The sequence below is a fragment of the Nothoprocta perdicaria genome, unplaced genomic scaffold (genome assembly GCF_003342845.1).
Source record: "Nothoprocta perdicaria isolate Ctin4 unplaced genomic scaffold, notPer1 scaffold_6, whole genome shotgun sequence".
NCBI classification, from domain to species: Eukaryota; Metazoa; Chordata; class Aves; order Tinamiformes; family Tinamidae; genus Nothoprocta; species Nothoprocta perdicaria.
In genome coordinates, this window is record NW_020455865.1 from 3,577,678 (window position 1) to 3,595,643 (window position 17,966).

The 17,966-nt window shown below is 52.8% G+C and overlaps 2 protein-coding genes across 2 annotated transcripts in view; one reads left to right on the forward strand and one right to left on the reverse strand.

Moving 5' to 3' along the window:
* The window catches only part of DDX31 (DEAD-box helicase 31), a 44,902-nt gene extending 37,095 nt beyond the window's left edge, over positions 1-7,807 (forward strand). Inside the window, exon 20 of the mRNA XM_026049206.1 lies at positions 6,862-7,807. Coding sequence (XP_025904991.1) covers positions 6,862-7,021 — 160 coding nt within the window. The 3' untranslated portion in view covers positions 7,022-7,807. The remainder of the gene's footprint in view (positions 1-6,861) is intronic.
* Positions 7,808-12,591: 4,784 nt separating this feature from the next.
* Positions 12,592-17,959, reverse strand: BARHL1 (BarH like homeobox 1). Its single transcript, XM_026049207.1, has 3 exons — positions 17,428-17,959; positions 14,086-14,308; positions 12,592-12,886 (listed from the first exon to the last, which is right to left on the reverse strand). Exons 1-3 carry the CDS (start codon positions 17,876-17,878, stop codon positions 12,592-12,594), a joined length of 969 nt encoding a protein of 322 aa, XP_025904992.1. The 5' UTR covers positions 17,879-17,959.
* Positions 17,960-17,966: the final 7 nt, after the last annotated feature.

A 17,966-nucleotide genomic window follows, 5' to 3' on the forward strand; every position in this document is an offset into this window, starting at 1 on the left:
TTAATTATATTTCTCACGTGATACCATGGGTGTTGGTTGTCGTATTATACATTGTGGCCAAACATTTGATACTTGTTTTTAATCAGCCTGCACACCAAAGCCTCATCTCTCAGCACCTGTCCTGGGAATAAAGAGCAGGCGGCCCAGGTAGAGAGCAGGGTAAAGGGCATCATTGAATGTTTCCTTAAGAGGACAAAGAAAACTTTTCCTTTCTTTTTACTTCTCCTTTTGTACTTGCTGCCTCCTTCCAGAGCCTGCTTGGGGAAAGTGAGATGGGGAGCCATGGCAGCCAGGTGTGTGACAGTTCTCGGGGCTGAAATGTGGAAGCAGCCCCTTCCTGCTGAATTCATGTGTAAAACTGCTTCTTTTCATGTGTGTTTTTTTTTTTTTTTAATTCTTTGTGCAACCAAACTGCCCCCATAGCTGTTGTGGTCCTTGCAAAACTTGATCTGAAGACAGCGAAATAATCACTCGGGGTCTTTTTGAAAGGTGAAATGCTGTATTTATTTAAGAGATGAGCACATGAACAAGATACTGTAGATCAGGTTACGGTACCTCAGCTTAGTAAGTGTGTGTGCTTGTGCTTTTACTGACGGGAAGGGGCAGGGAAGCTGATCCCACTTCCATTGAGGGATTAGCTGTCTTTCACTTTAGCAAAGCAGCAGGCCCAGGAAGTAGCTTCCTGCTGGAGAAATGTCTCTTTTTGACTCTTTCACAATGCAGATGCCAAAGAGCTGTTGCCATTCCACCTAGCATCCCTGTACTGTGCACTGGATGGCACTATGGATCACAAGGGCTTTATGGGACTCTCTGGGGAACCAAGGGTGTCTTCTCGCCAGTTGATTTCCCTGGAAGACTGATGTATGTTCCTAAAGGATTTCATCATTATGGGAGTCACAGCTTAATTTGCCATGCTTGTGAGACCATGCAGTTACAAAGAAAGGGAGAAGTCTTTAAGCTCAATAGATTCTATGGAACTCATTGCTAGAGGGTGTCTCTAAAAACCAGGAGTGCTCAGAAGGATTCAAAGGAATTCTCGTGGTTATGAATGCAAGAGGTGCAAGAAATGGGGATAGTTAACATGAAATTTGCTGACACTTCAGAGTTTAAACAGAACTCTTAGCTCATATTGGGATCCAGATAACGTGTTCCAGGATGCTTCTGCTTGAGAGAATCAATTTACATCATCCTTGCTTTGCCTGTGCTCTGAACATGAACATCATCATGCCTAAACTGCTTTTCAAGAGGGCAGTTCAAATGAGTCCTGCTTACAACATTGTGATGTTACCAAGTGTCCTGTTAGGAGACTAAAGCTTCATAATTTAAAAGGATTTTAAAATGTGACTCTTAATGAGCATGTAGCAGTGCCCCTTATTGCTGTCCTGTTCCAGCATAGATCCATTGCTCCATCTTTCAGGGAAATAGTAAGGCTTGCACATTGAGTTGGAAAATTTGAGTGCTCTTTGTTACCCACCCAGGACAAGCAGCCCTTTCTAAATGAAATGTTTTTTGTTCTTTTGGCCAGGAAAGAGCTTGACAGAAACAAGAATCCTGGGAGATCATCAGCCTCCCAGTTGTACCTTCATCCTCTCTGCATAGGATGTAGGCCAGAGGATGGCAGTGAAAATGAATCTGTATTCTTTCTGTATAGCTGAAATACAACTGTCTTGTGCTTGTATGGTGGGCTTCACTGCTTGGTATGTCTTAGTGGGAAGATTCCAGTGTTCTGACTGGACTGGAGCAGCACTTGATGCTTGGTTTGATTGGGTTATAATTTTCCCTTCATCTTCCCAAGCTAGTGTTTGTATCAGCTCGTAACAGAGTGTCTAGCCCATCTGTTGACTTGTCGAGAGCTGTGCAGGATTGCTGATAAATTTCTTGCCCCCACCCTCCACAAAAACGACAGAAAACCCAACCTGAACGGGCTTGCGTTGGCTGCAGATGGCTCATCCAACACCGTAAGTAGAAAAAGCAGGTGTTGCAGCAGCCTTGGCCCAGAGGTAACCCAGCTCTGCTGCTGGCATGATTTCAAAGAGCTGTTGGAGGTGCTGTCAGGCAGATTGATAGTGCAGTCTGTGTTGAAATGTTTTCTGATAAATGAAACAGCCTACTCCATTCTCCTCCAAAGACACACCATGAGTTCTAGGTCTGTGCATCAGGACTTTACCCTCCCTCTTCTTCAGCGGGACCATCTAGGAGTGCCTTTGGTTGCTGCAGACACTGCGAGTTGGTTAAAGGTTAACCAACAGTTGCTGCACTGCACCAGCATTGCCCAGAGCTGAAGACAAAGGGGCAGCTACCGGTGCCAACCAAGTTGAAGGAGAAGTACCTGAGATCAAACTTGCTCACCCTTTAGGTAAAAAGACCATCAGAGACCTCATCTGAGCTGTCAAATGATGTCCAAGAAACCGTGCATGTATGTATACATTAATCTGGTATGTAGGAATTTGGGGCTTGGAGACCAGCTTGTGATACAGACCTCTTATAAAGCAAACCTACCAATGAAACAAAATCATTCAGTTAGAGCATTGAGCTGAAGACGGAAAAATGGCTTCAGATACTCATTGCTTTTCTTACCATTGCTGCTTAGTCTTTTCACACCTGAACCTTTGATGATCTGAACATCCAGAAACATAATTCATGTTCTGTAACAAATTTCATCTTGATAAAAAAATAGCTGGGCAAACTGGAATCATTCTTACGATCTTACCTGTAATGAGAGACAAAGGGGAAATTATATAGAAACAGAATAGCTTGGATATGTTGTTCTTCCTCTTCCATTTGTGCCTTGAAACTGTCTGCAGAATCTCAGCTATGTTGAACACACTCAAATTTCATTTTAATATACAGATCCTGAGGTTTTTTTGGCAGTAGTATAGTTCCTCCTGTTTGAGGTTTCCCTGATTCTGTGTTACTCCAGCATTTTGTTAGTGATTATGGAATGCAAATGATGGTGTTTCCAGCACTCACAAAGCCATCTGTTGCCCAAGATGCATGGAAGTCGCGAGTTGAGCGTGTTGAAGGTGTGTTGCATCAAGGACATCAGCAAAGTGGGACTCGATGGTGAGTTAGTGTCATGTGGCAGAGCAGAAGACAGAGCTGAAAACAACAGAGCATTCCAGGCTAATCACCCACGATACATTTTTGCCTATGTTTTTTTAATAAGGTGAATAAAAATTTGCCCAGAATTTGTAATGATGCTCTGAGCAGTGCAAAGAGGTGAGAGCAGAGGGACCAGAAGAGGAGACCAGTTTGTAGCATTAGATTTCGTTGGAGGTGGAGGGCTGGGCAATGCCAGGACCCCTGCTGATCGCGGCGGTGTCCACATGGGATGCAGGAACTCTGCAAGTGGCTCTGCAGGTGGAGGTGAAAGGAAGCTAAAGCTGATGAAACCAGCAGAGAAAAAAAAAAAAAACTGTATTCTCTTTCCTTCCCTAGTTATATTCTCCCTCTCGTTTCTCCCAGATGCTCCTCGCCCACCTCTTCATCATTCAGTGATGTGTTTAGCAAGATTCATGAGTTTCTCCTTGTACCTAAAGAGTGAATAAATTATTCCAGGATGGCAGTTTTCTGGAGGAGGGCAAAGCTTTTTTGCCTTTAGAAATCTGGCTCCGGCCTGGTCTTTCCTGGCCTTTCAGCATAAAACAAAGTCACATGGGGACTGCTCCTCTGTTTCCTTGTTGCCTCTCCGTAGAGGCCCTTGGTACAGGTTTTTGTGAGGTTGAAATTTAATTACAGGTGTGCACAGGCAGCTGTAAACTTGCGTCTTTTATTCCTTGCTCTCTTGTCCATGAGGAGAGGAGGTTTCTCAGACCATACCAAGCAATTACTAGTTTTTCTGTCTTCCCTCCCTCCCTGTACAATGTATCTTTGCCTTCTTTTGATAACGAGGTGATTACATGGGCCCTGGGGTGACCCATTTGTTTGGCCTGTGCCTGGGATACCTGGCAGTGCTGGTAGCCTTGCTCTCCCAGCTCTGTGCTGTTATCTTTTGAGGACTGGTGGGGCTGAGCATGTACCTCCAAGCAGTGCTTGGGTCTGGGGTTAAGCAGAGGCCTTGCAAGTGCAGGCACAATGTGTCCCCAGTTGAAGACAAGGTGATGCTGACTCTTTTCTGCCTATTCTTCTCACCAGTTCCTATCTGCATTTTTTGGGAGTCCTGGTAGCCCATGGCTAGAGTAAGAGTGGGGTAGAAGAGGAGGAGCCCAATTGTGGGCTGTTTTCTCAATCATTCTCATTTAAACCCTGCTGAAATCTTGACACTACAGCATATCAGGATGAGTCAGTTATCAGTGAAGGTTTTTTTTCCTGCAAGTTTCTTTTCATGGCTTTCTTGCATAGCTCTCCACCTAAACACTGATGGTTGTTTTATTTCAAGGGCTGTGGATTTCTGTGCCCGTTACCACCATGGTGTGTCCTCATTAGGGCTCGCTGTTCTGTGGTACCTAGACAGGAGATCACAGGAGGAGACCTTGACAGTCCATGTGTTTACCCAGTGATGGGAACGTGGGTTCTGTCGGTGCTGCAGCTGCATCTTGTATTTACAAGCCTTTTTGTGAAGCTCTTTGCCACGTATCCTGCCACCTGTTATTAGCATCATGCTTGTTTTTAGCATCACGCTTGTTTTTAGCATCACACTTGTGTTAGCAACATGGAGAATACCCTCATCCTGGGATATGAAGCAGGAGAACAGACATGAAGGACCAAGGCGTTAACCACCTTCCCCAGGAATGCTCAGAATATCAAGGTCTTGATCCAGGTCCTTTCCTCCCAGTCATTGCCTGCTCTAGCAGAGCCCTAGAGACTTCCCACCGTTGAGCAGAGAGGGAATTTTCACGTCAACACGGCAAGACTCCGAATCCAACGAGGGATCCTGATGTAGTGCCCTTGCCCAACGTGCCCGCGCTGGGGATGGTCACGTTGCCTGTGGCTCCTGCGTGCTGTGGGTGACAGCTGCAGCAATATCCATCTCTTCTTCCCTTCAGCGATTAGCACGGGTGCCCCTGCATAGCTCCATTGATTTCCCCAGCTCCGGTCCAGGGAGAAACCTCCCCTTCTCCTGCCTCTCTGCCTTCCTGTGCGCAGCTGATCACCCTAGCAGGAGGTATTGATTTACTAATTGGGCAATGATTTCTCCTGATTGATAATAAAGTGTTGGACAACCTTCCTGCTGAGCTGAAACTCAGCCCGGCAGCTACTGGTGGATTACTCCTCCTCGGCAGCAAATAGTTCCCTGTTGTTAAGTAAACTGATCTGTTGCCTGGTAACCCTCGAATTACGGGAGTAAAGGCTCGGAGACGACCCAAGTGTCAAAGAGAAACTTCAGCAGGTGATGGAGGAGACTGAGCAAAGAGGCTGCAGTGAGGCCGGGGTCCCCCGTGACCTGGTGCTGTGCAGGCACCTGCAGCTTGTGCCGTTGGGAAGGCAGTTGCTTGTGGCACGTTTCCTCTGGAGGCGTTGCAGGTACGGCTCTGTGAGCTGCACAGCTACTTCATTAGCCTTAAGGCTGCCTTAGGGGTGATGGTTTTCTCTCTGGCTTGGTTCTTGGGGGCTCAAGCAGGGCAGAGACTTCACATCTCATTCCTGCAACCCCAGCCAGAGCTTGGACCTGGTAAGTTAGAGTGAAATTGGGGATTACACTAAGGTAGCAGAGCCTTGTTCCTTGAAGCTTCTAGCCTTGCTCTTCTAGGGCAACCCTCTTTTCCAAGGTAATTCTTCACAGTGTCCTTCTAATCATTCTGGTCCTTCCTTCCAAGCCCACACCTGCCATGAGACCTACACAGGGATGGGGAAGCAACCTCTGGAAAAGGAGGTGAGAAAATATGCCAGTAAACCAAGGGTTTGCTCTTCTTTCTTCATATATTTGGCCTGTTGAATGAATTAGGCCCTTGCTTCAAAGGACTAGCCATCCTAGCCTAGAATGCTTTATGCTCTTGTAATCCCCAGCATGTTTCTGGTTTTCTGTAAATCTTCAAGATCTCTTGCTTTACATCACATCCAAAACACAAGTTTTGTTTGTGCAGACACCAGTAGATGCGGAGACCCCATTGTGCTCAGGTCTGTAAGGAACAACAGGTTCTGCAGCGGAGAGAGTTGCAGTCTAAGTAGGTAAGAGGAGGGTGATAACAGCAGGAATGAGGACAGGATTTGCCCAAGGTTACAGAGCAGACGGTGGCAGAACTTGTGGTGGGAAAAAAATTGCTGAGTGGGTTTGTGTATTTATAGCCAGCAATGTAGGGCTGCAGGGAGATCCATGCTGGAGCGTGGTGCTGGGCACAGTGCAGCTACCTTTGCAAAAGGCAGTCTCTGGAGAGGACGGCTGCAAGGTGCGTGTGATACCTGCAGGACACTGCAAGAGAAGAGCCCGGTGGTTTTGCACTCTTTAAAGATTTCCTTTCTCTTTATTTTTTTCTTTCTTCCTTTGCTTGTTTGTTTGCATTTTTGTTTCCAAGCCCTGGATATAAGCTCTGTTTATAAAATGTTTCCCATTGTTCGGTGTCTTAAGGCTGTTAAGGGTTTTTTTCATTATTATGATGATTTTCAAAGTGCTGTGTCACCTAATTCATCAGCCTTCAGCACAAAACCTTCCCTTCTTCTCCCCGCCACCCCTGCAAGAGCATTTGTACAGAACAAAGGCTTGCTTTTAAAAACGGCATGATATTTTGCCACCTTTGTGAAAACCTGTCACAACAATATCTAATTTTGCATGAGACAGAATTTCAAATCAAGCCTCCAGAAGAGGAAGCTGCTCTTCTGCTAATGCGCAAATGTCACTACCCGCAGCTGTAAAAATCAGCAACCCACCTAGCAGCGTTTCGGAGAGAAGGAAATCTTAATTCCTGTCCCCTTCCCTCTGCCCAGGTCTGACCTTCCCAAAGGCAACCGCGGCAAGACCCCCGGCAAGCATCGCCTCGCTGAGATCTTGCGCTCCGAATATTCCAGCGGGATGGACACTGGGGTATCCAAGGTCAGGAAGAAGAAGAAACAGAGAAAACCTGGCACCAAGGAGAATCCAACATAAGCCGGGACCTTCCCGTCATTTGCTGTGAAACCTGCTGGAGTGTCCCACCTGGGGGTCGGGGTGACCTGCCAAATAACTGAGGACTGCTTCAATTTATCAGGCAAATGTGGGAGGGAGCCTGGGGGAGCTCAGCCTCCTTCCCCTTGCTCCATAGGTCCAAATGGAGTCGAATCCACACATGTCCTGTTGCACTGCTGCATTTAAGTGCAGCTTCCTGAAGATCTATCGTGTTTCTAAGGCTTCTTTGCAAGGAAAATAAAAGAGATGAAGTATGGGTTTTGGAGAAGCATCTATTTGATATTAAAATGAGACAAATCTATTAAGAATGTTAAGAAATCCTTTCTTATTTAAAAGAAAAAAAAAATCATTCCTGTTTAAAAGGCCTGTAGAAACACTCTGGGCTGTGTTTTGTTGCTTAATTTAAACTAGAGGAAAAAGGAGTAGCAAAGTGGTTCCAGGTGCAGGTTTAAGAGGAGAAGAAGCTGTTGTCCCCCCTGACATCAGCTGGTGGGACATGTTTGCTCCTGTCTCAGGTACTGTAATCACGTTGCTGTCACCCTCCCTCCTGTCCTTTGTACGTTGGTGCAAGGTCTGTCCTGGGCATTGACCATTAATCAGATGTTGCCAGGTCCTATAAGGCATCTCCTTGATCTCAGTGGGACCGATAGGATTGTAGAAAACTCGGAGTAATGATTCAGAGTCCCTTAGGAACAGAACTCATGGGCACAAAACTTAATGCCAAAAAGCTTATAAGTTTAGGAATAAACCTTGTCACTGTCGGAAGGAGCCAGAGGTAGAATCCAGCAGGCTCCAAACTTTCCTTTTGCCTGCAGCGTATTGTCATCCCTAATTATGTAACGTAGGCTATGAGTGAATTGTCTCACCTCTGTGAACGTTAAAGCCCTTGCAGAGTCTAGCTAACACTTGCCAGCAGTAACCTCGGCTTTGTAACGTCGGGAGCCTTTGTGATAGGGCTAAACCTTGTGCTTTGCTTCTGGAGTGTGGCCCAAGCTCATGGATTCACTTTGTGCTTCTGCCTGTTTGTCTTTTTTTGTTGTTTTCAACAAGAACAAAAATGTAGAGTGGCAAGAGAAGAACCTGCTGCAGCTCTTTTAAGGATGGGCCGCAGAGGTGCCAGGATGAGCACTCGTGGCCCAGCACGTAAAATGTGGTCGGAGCTCGAGTGCAGCCGTGATAAAACAGCCCTTGGGTTTGGTGACTCGGAGAGCATGTGCAGGAGGGAGCAGGGAGAGCAACAAAACCCCCAGGTCGGTGCCCACCTCCCCTGCTGCCCCTCTGTGCTTCTTCCAGCACCTCCTGGAACAGCAAACACATCTGAAAACAGTGCAAAGCAGCCCAAATAACAGCTTTCTGTTGCCTGCAGGTATCTTCTTTTAGGGAAGAGAGGCCCGTGGGCGCCCGGAGTCCAGCACGTTACTCGAAACAGGACCAGAAGGGGCTCAAATACAGGGAGGCACCCAAAGAAACAGGGCCAAGAGCCCCGAAAAGGGAGCGTGACCAGGTAAAAGTGATACCATGGGTGAGGACAGAGTTGACAGCACCCAGTATTGGGCTGTGGTGAGTCAGCCTAGGGAGCAAGAAGAGCAAGCAGCACAGAAGTATTTATTTAATTTTTCAACTGAATATAACTTTTGAGGACCAAAATGACTTTTGTTCCTCCCAGGCAATTACGAAGGGGTGTGTTGCAGGTTTAAATGCAGTAGGGTTTTCAACAGTTGGGTAGGAAGGATGTTTGAAATGCTTCAATATGAAGTTAACCTTATTTTTGCAGAGACAGAGTTGTTTGCATTTATTAGATTAAAATAAAGTAAAAAAACAAGGCCACATGAATTTATAATGATTACTGTTTGGAAGGGTAATCAGTTTAAGGCAAATGTCAACTTAAACAGAGAAGAAACCCCTGAGGAAGAAAATGACTCAGAGAGTGATGCAGAGAGTTTAAGTTGGGAAGAACTGATCCTGTGCATAAGGAGAAAAAATACGACCTTCTCCCTGCTAACTGTCACATATGAATTAATAGAGACCATTGGCAAATTCATAATAATAGGAATAAAGCCCGGCAGCACATCAGTCAGGCTGTAGGAAATTTTACTGCTGTCTGTGGTAACTGGGCACATAATGGTACAAATGGTGTGGATGAATAACGTGATTCATCTTCAAAAGAGAAAGCTAGAATGCCTTTTTATTTCCGCTTCACCAGCTTTTAGCAGATATGTCTGGATTGCTGAAGTTACTATGAAAGAAGATTGTTAAAGGGGGAAAAATAAAGTATTAAAAGAAATGCGTGCCCACCTGAAGCTAAGCCTAATACACTCATAATGAACTGGAAGCCCTTTCAGCAAATGTGTTTGAATTGCAGCTGGGAGAGCAGGAACCAAATTCTGCCTTTCCTTGCACTTCTCCTGCTCCAGATTTGCTCTATTCCGAGCTGGTTTCGTCCTTGTGCCTCAACCTAACTCAGGATGAACTTAGCAGCATGTGCTAAGTTCGTCCTAAACCTAAGCCGGTGCTCCCAGCCTGGAGCACGTGGTGGATGTACCCACTCACATGGAGGTAGGTGATGCGTCACGTGGTCTGGAAGGACTCGGGAATGGTTTTTGTGGAGTTGGGATCAGCTGGGTGAAACTGGGCTTGTTTGCGCACACAGTGGGGTTTTGTGGGCTGCCTTTGGGTCTTCATCGTGGTTAACGGCACGGGCCTTGCGGCCCGGCAGCTTGGAAGCTTCCAAGTTTGGCTTGGAAATAGCGGGACTAGGGAGCTCTCATCTAACACTCCCTGTGTGTTGGAGCTCCTTGCAGCTCCTCGGAGCCCTGCTCTGGGAGCGCCGCCTCTCCCGGGATGCCTCTCCCGCTCCTGCCCGGCTCCGTGTCTGTTCAGCTGGCAGCCGGCGTCGGTGTCTCCAGGCTCCAGCCTTTGGTGCCACCTGCGAGGGCTGCGGCTCCTCGCCTTGTGTCCCGACCTTCCTAAGGGATCCCTGCCCGCTGGTCAAGGAGACTTCCCTGGCACTGCCGAGAGCCAGCGGCTGTGCTGGGTGCCGGGGCGTGTTGGAGGGTTAGAGGAGTTCAGTGCCCTGTGTCTCCTCGGGGTTTTGGTCCTGCTCAAAACACAGAGGCAGAGGCTGGTCCTGGGACGCTGTGCGCTGGGTCCACATCTTGCTCTGAAACGTTCCCGCTGTTCCGGGTGGCTGTAGCTGTAGGACCCTGCGGGTCCTCTCCGACTGGACGCTGGATTTCAGCTTGTCCCTGCATGCAGCCTGGGACTGAGCTTGGTCCTTCAGCAGTTTCTGAGGCAGACGAGATCCATAGAAGCCACTGTTCACACGTCTGGTTCTCCGATGAGAGCGTACAAACTCTTCCCTAAAGTGATTTATTGGGAAGCTCGTGTTGCTTTGCTCTGCTGGGAGAGCTCCCGGAGGAGACGGCTCCAGCTTCGACCTCCCCTCCGCTCTCCCCTTTCCCAAGAGCCTGATGGGGCTGTTCCCAAAGCCTCACGTTCCTTGGGAATCTGCCCCCTTGGCCCAGGCTCTGGACCTTGTTGCCCCTTCCCAGCGCTGGGTTCAGACCGTTTTCACCAGGGGAGTTTACAGCGTCTTCCAGATGTGAAGTGGCAAATTTAAATATTGCAATTACAGCCGTGTAGCGGAGCCTTGTACTTCATTAATGTAAGAGAAGGAATCTGCTAAGGCTACAAGGACAATTAAATATTAGAGAATGTCTTTGATTCACATTCCTGCTGTGTAAATGGAAGGAAGGTTGCTCGATGTGCCTTGCCTTCACGCTCACAAAATGAAAAGCACACCCACTGCAAGTTGTCCTTTGATAGATTTTTAATATGATTTTAAAGAGTTTTGTTTGGCCTCATTCTTATTCAATGAGATTAATTTAAAGCACTTATCCCCTGGGTTTAAGTCAATCCATGTAGGATTTGGGACGGGGTTTGTTGCCCGGGGAGGGGGTTTGTTTGCAGGCCTCGCTGAAAGACTCCTTTCCCACTTCATTAACCCGGAGCTGGGAGCAGCCCCCGGCCCCCCTTCCTCCTCCTCCTCCTCCTCGTCGTCGTCGTCGCCGCGGCCCGGGCCGGCGGATTTACCAGGCTCCCGCATTCACATGCAAAGGCCCGGGCGGCCGCACAAAGGCCGGCGCTGCCCCCCCGGGACGTGGCTCTGCATTTCGCCGAGGCCCCCACGGACCCTCCCCACGGGGCCGCGCGGCCGCCGGCACCGGGCCGGGCGCGGAGCCTCCCCCGGCGCGCGGGGGGTTCGCGGGGCCGGCGCTGGGTGCCGGGGGGGCCGGGGGGCGCGGAGGGCAGGGGGCTCAGCCCGCAGCCCATCTGTCGCCTCCCCGAGACGGCGGCCGCTCCCAGGCTGGCCCGGGCAGCAGCTGCCGGGCTCGCTGGCCGCGGCCGCCTGGGCGACACTTTGAAAGGGTGGAAACAATCCATTTTGCGGAGCGATCATTTAAAGCACTTAGGCAATTATACACTTAAGAGGAGCGTTAATAATTCAGGAGCGGCGCGGCCCGCGCTGCGCCCGCCCGGCCCCGCGTGCCGGCACTGCGGCCGCGGGACCCCCGGCGCCGCGGCGGGACCCGGCAGAACTTCGCCTTGCGCTTCGCTGTCCTCGGCCGCCAGAGCAAACAAGCGCGGGGGAAGAAAGGCCGGGCAAGACGAGACCCGTTTGTTTGTAAAGAAGTTTATTTCCACATTAAAAAAAAATAAAATAAAATAAGAGCGAGAGAGAGAGCGGGAGCCCGAGCTCTGCGCTCCCTCCACACCCCCTGCCCCGGCCGGGCCGGGGCTCCGCGCACAGACCGACAAGAATCACTTACACAAATACGCCCTTAAGGTTCACAAATAAATAATTCATATACATTTTGCGCACGGTATTTACATTTCGCCACTTCTTTTTTTCTTTTTTTTTCTTTTTTTCTTTTTTTTTTTTTTTTTTTTTAATTTTTCTTTTTCGGGTTACGGACGTCCCAAAGTATCGCCTGGCGGGCGAGGACCGGGCCGGGCAGCCTGGGACCCCGCGGTCATCCCCGGCGGCGGGGCCGGTGCCCGCGGAGCCGCCCCGGGGCGGGGAGGGGTCCCAGGTGCCCGGGACGAGGGGCGGGCAGAGCCCGGCGGGGCCTCCCCGTGGTCCCCGCCACCCCCAGGGCCAGGTGGCCTCTGTCCCCCGCAGTTGCCCGCATAGGGGGGTAATTCACCCCCCCTACACCGCCAGAGCCCCCTCGGTGGGGCCGAAGAGGGAGAAGGGGGGGGCAGCAGCATCCTGCCCCCCCCGAGGGAGCAAAACGGGCCCCATGCGACGACTGTCCCACCGAGGAGTGGCGGGGGGGGGGCGCGCAGTCTGCGAGCTCTCGGCGCTGCCAGACCTCGTCCTTTACTTCTTGCATTCGTTATATATTAAAAAAAGTGGGGCTGTCTCATATAGATATATATAGATTTGGGGAGGGGGAGTCTGTCGCTCGCTCGCGGCCCCTACAGCTGGGGGTCGCCCCCCCTCCTGCCCGGCCCGGGGGTGCCCGGGGGGCGGCCGGGGGGCGCGGGGCTCACCGGGGCTGCGCGGCCCGGGGCAGCACCCCGGGCAGCGGCGGCAGCGGCGGGGGGGGGTCGCTGCCGCCCTGCAGTCCGTGGATGAGGATGCGGGGCACCAAGGGTCTCTGTAGGGCCGGGGGGGGCGCGCTGGGGCCCCGGTACAGGTAGAGGGCGGCGCCGGGGTCCAGGTTGGAGACCAGGCTCTGCGGGTAGAAGTAGGGCGAGGGGAACATGCGCTGCAGGGCGGAGTAGTTGCCGGCCTCGGCCAGCAGCTCCAGACCCACCGCCGTCTGCCTTTTCCACTTGGTCCTGCACGGGGGGGACAAGCCGAGACAGGCGGTTAAGGAGGGAGGGATGGGGGGTGCTCCCAAAGCAGCTGTTCACCTCGTCTGCCCCCTTGGTGCAGCCCCCCTGCCCCAGTAACCCCCCCTGCAGCCCCGGACGGGGGCATCAGCCCGATGCCGGGTGAGGAGGGGGCTCAGCCCCCGTTTTGGGATACGCTCACGAGCCCCTGAGCTCGTTGTGCCACCCGCCGCAACCCCGGCCCCAAATCAGCTCGCCGGGTGTGAACGATGCTGCGTAAAATGTGGGCAATATTTTAGTCCTCTCCTTGGGCGCAGGTTACAGATTGCAAATTATATATATTACAAATATATATGTATCCTATGTATTACATATGCGACCCCATGCTTGGCGGCTCCTGCGGGCACACCAGGCCCAGGCAGCCTCGGAGGTCCCACTTTTGTGTGTATATGTATACATATATATAAATATATATTTTGCTCATCCCCCTCGGCCTCCCCGAAGCATCTTCCAAGCCCGGACGTCCCGGCGGATCGCGGATCTCTGCAGGTCGCCAAGCGGGACGGGGCATTTTTTGAGGGTGAGGGCGGCTGAAGGTCGCCGGGGAGGGGACGGGTGGGGGCCGCAGTCGCGGGGGGGCTCGTTCCGCTGTGGTGACGATGGTCGGGGCTGGGGACGGCGCCGACGGGGCCGCCCGGGTAACTCGGCCCAAGCCACCCAACATCCGCAGCCCTTTTACAGTTTTGTCGCCGAAACGCTAAACCTATTTCCACCAGTAAATTATTCATCATAATAATAATTGTGTAATTACTGTAAAGGGTGTTAATTATTGATGCCCAACGCAGTAATTGCTATCTATTATTAATGGGCCGATGTGTTATGCTGTTGTGTTTAGCTGGGAGCCCCGGTCCTACCGGGGCGGGGGAGAGGAGCCCGCGTGGCTCCCCCCGACCCAAATCCACCCTCGCGGTTCGGGACAGGGGTGAAAGACCTCGGGGCTCGGCAGGGGGGAGCGCTGCCCACCCGAGGCCGGGGCCGAGCGCTTCCCTCGGGGGGTGCTTTATAACAACCTGGAGGGTGCGGAGCCCTTGGGTGCTATAGCGAGGTCGGGAGAGGCAGGATGCCCCCCGCGAGCCCCGGCTGCCCGGAGAGCCGGTGCCCTGGCCCACCCCGTGCCCGGGCGGGAGGGAACGGTGCATTTTTACCTTCTGTTCTGGTACCACGTTTTCACCTGCGTGTCGGTGAGGTTGAGCGAGGCGGCCAGTTCCATCCTGTCCTGCACGCTCAGGTATTTCTGCCGCTCGAAGCTGCGCTCCAGCTGGGCCAGCTGATGGTCCGTGAAGGCGGTGCGGGCTTTGCGCGGCTTTTTGAGCCGCACCGGGGGGCTGTCCCGGGAGCTGGAGATTTCTCGGTCTCCTTCTTCTTTCACTGGGCCGAGGGGAAGAAAGAGAGGCCGGATTAGGGCAGGAAAGGAAGTGCGCTCCGAGAGGGGGGTAATTCCCTGCTACAATAAACCACAGAAGGACTCAAGTACCGAAACGAATTCAAAGTGCGTTTGCTCCGCAGCCACGTAAATTTTAGAGGTGCCAAAGAGCCCATCCCGCGCCCAAGGGGGTCTCGCAGGTGTCCCCAAGGCCCGTCCCGACCTGTCCCCATCCCCAAGGCCTGGCAATAGGGCTGGAAAACCAGGAGGGAGACGTGGTCGGAGCTGGGAGCGCTGCCTCCTTCTCCGCCGGCTCCTGCTCCGCTCCGGGAGCTGCACAGCGCCTTGACCTGGAGATTCGCACCCTCATTTCACCCTGGGCAGGATCCTACCCGGGTTTTGTTGCTGAGACCCCAAGCAGTATTCTAGTATTCTTGCTTTTTGTTTGCTTGTTTGTTTTGTTTTGTTTTTCCTTTGTTTTTAACCACAAACCAAGCCAAATGGATCAGGCGAGGCCGTATTTCTGGAGTGGAAAATAACGGAGGAGACACCTCAGGCTTCGCTGCCCTCGAGGACCCCCCCGCGATATCCCAGTTCTCGCAAGGCGTGAAAACGACCCCCCCTTCCAGGTTTACAACGAAATTTTGAGGAAGCGGCGCCGCCAGCCCGCTCCCCTGCCGCGACTTCCCTGGAAAGAGGCGCGAGGAGGCGGATTGGGAAGGGAGCGGGGCCCTGGGTGCTCGCGGAATGTGCGCTCGGCGGATCGATACGTGACAGCAACGCGGGGACGGGGAAGGCGGCGATTTGGGCCGCAAAAAATTTGTACGGTGCCCGGAAAATATCCGAGCAAGCGGGGAAAAAAGTCAAAAAGAAAAGAAAAAAAAAAAAAGGCAAAAAGCTCTGGCAAAAAAGCTCTCACAAAAAAGCTCTGTCCTCGCCTTTCCCACCCTCCTGGATTAGGTGGCAAAAAAAAGCTCCGTTTATATAAATAGGCGGCCTTAGTTTTTTTACGAGGGTTTATGTTAAATTTCTTCGTGCAAGTCGTTAGAAGTGACAGGGCTGGAGCTGAACGCGAGTTGATTTCTCTCTGTAGGAAGACAATAATCCGGTTAATTGAGCCACCGGGGAGCGAAACCTTTCAACCAGAAATCCCGGCTCTAGGACGCAGGCAGAGCCCGAGCCGGGGAAGATCCCGGTTCTATTGAACGGATGGGCGGCCGGGACCGGGCAGAGTGGGCACCAGCCCCGCCGCCTCCTGCCAAGGTACCAAAGTTTGGGCCGAGTTTTGCCTTGCCTGGGGGCAAACGAGCGGAGGAAGCCGAGCTTCGGCTCCCGCATCCCGGGAAAAGAAAATTCCTGGAGCCCGTCGGCCGGCCCGGTGAAATCCCGCCGCCAGGATGAACCTCCTGCTCCGCAAAGTTCCTTTTCGTTAGCGGGGGAGATTTCCCCGTTCAGCTTCGTCTCTCTCCCCCTGGTTATTCCTAGTTTACAAAACAATAATTAAATAATACTATGTATGCATATACATATACATATATATATACACACACACACACACATATATATATAACGAGTGTTTCGGCACTTTTGCCTAGATCAAATGCTGCTGTCCTCTCTGCGAGGAGGCCCCAGCTCTGTAGCCCATTTCCCGGAGTAAATGCGGGTGCGTTTTGCCCGAGGAAAGGCTATTTCCAAAGCAGAAGAAAAGAACTACGTTGGGACCCCGACCCTTCATCTTCTACTCTATTTAAACGGTGTTTTTATCTCCATTGACAAGATGTTTTCAGCTCCATTTAAGCGATATTTTTCCCGATTTAAGTGATGTTTTTTCTCCATTTAAACGATGTTTTTATCGGGGGCTGACGATGCAGGGGAGAAGGCGAGGAGCCGGTGCTCGGGAAGAGATTTCCCCAGGTTTCCACCATCATCATCGCTGCGATGATCTTCATCGCGGTGCCTTTGCCTAACGCGGAGCGCGATGCTGCCGTCCCCGCCTCGGGCTCGGCTCCGGGCGGCCGTTTCTCTCCTTGTCTTGGGCTAAGAACAACAACCGAAATGTGCCCCTGGCAGCAGCGAGCTCTGCCGCATTTCTTTTCCTCTCCCGCTTCTCTCCTCTCTCGGCACACCGGGAAAGGGGACAAAGAGTGTAAGAATTCAGGGGAAAAAAAATGTCGGAGATGAAATTACAGCCCAAAGAGGAGAATCGCTGCTGCTTTCGGTTCCAGCCTTTCAAAACCGCGGAGTCGATCCCAGCTTTTCTCCCGGTCTCTCGCAGAGCCGGCCCCAGCCTCGGACTCTTCTCTCCGAGCAAAGGGGGATGCCCCGACATCTCCCGCAGCCCCCGGGCCGCTCCAGCTCCCGGTCTCCCTGCTGGTTTTTCCTCTCCGAAACCTCCCGGGCTTCAGTCCTGCGGCCTCGGGCGGCCTCGCCCCCGGGAGCAGGGCCGGGGCTGGGCCCGTACCCCGCTTCCAGCCCGGTACCCCAAGCCCAGCGGCCCCTCACCGTGCCGGGACCCCCTGGCCGTTTGGCCCCCCTCGCAAACACCCGTCGAACAATTTATCCGGGTGAAAGTTTTGAGGAGGATGAGGGCGGGATGGGCGAAGGCTACCCATCGGAGACCTCAGGACCCCTTTGCTCCGGCTGAGGGAGGGAGAGGCCGGACAGGGACTGGGGAAAAGAGAGGGGAGAATCCCGGCCCGGGGCGCCTCCAGGCTCCCCCCCAAAACAATAACCGAATAACCGACACACAAACAGCGACGGAAATCGGATCTAAACACGGCGACTTTCGTATTCGTTTGCTGTTCACAACAGGGGAGAGCCCCGACAAAATCCCGCCGTTGTTGTTCGGTTGTTGTTGTTGTTCAGGCAAATTCCTCCCCCGCGGCTCTTCTCTCCCCTCTCCCCGCGGTCGGAAAGGGGAAAACGGCCGCACCTTCCCACGGAAAGAACCGGCGGATCCTCCGCGGCGCCTCTGGCGAGACCCCCGACCCCTCTGGCCCCCAAGTTTGCCCAAGTTGGCGCTGACCCCGCGTTCGTTTCGGGGCGGCTGCTCCGGGCTCGGGAGGCTGCGGGCTAGGCCGCCTTCGCTCTCCGCTCAGAGCCCCACAGGCCGAGCGCCTCTTACCTTTGTACTCCGAATCCGAAGAGGAGCTGCTGGTGTTTTTGTCCATTTTCTCCCTAAAGTCCTCGCCGGGCTTGGTGGGGATCCTGCCCGCCGGCTCCTGCCCGCCGTGAGGTCCATTGGTGCTGGAGTAAGGTGCGCAGGCGGCCAGGGGCTTGCAGTCGGCCAGGATGTCTCTGATGAGGAAGGAGGAGGTGACGGTCCGGGACTGGGAAGGAGCCGAGACCTGTCCCGGCTGGAGATGCGCGTCCAGGCCCGGCCGCGGGGCCGCCGCCTCCAGGCACTCGCGGCCGGGCGAGCGGGGCGAGGGGCACCCGCTGCTGCCCTCCGAGCGGGGACTCAGCTCCAGCGGGGAGCGGCCGTCGCCGCCGAGCGGGTCCCCCTTGGGCACGGCCGGGCTGCCGGCCCGGTGCGAGAGGATGGAGTCGATGCCGAAGCCGGTGGAGCCCTCCATGGCCCCCGCGACGTGCCGGCCTCACACGGGCATTGGCGGCGAGGGCGCGGCGGAAGCGGTTTAATGACAAGAATTAACAACAAACAAA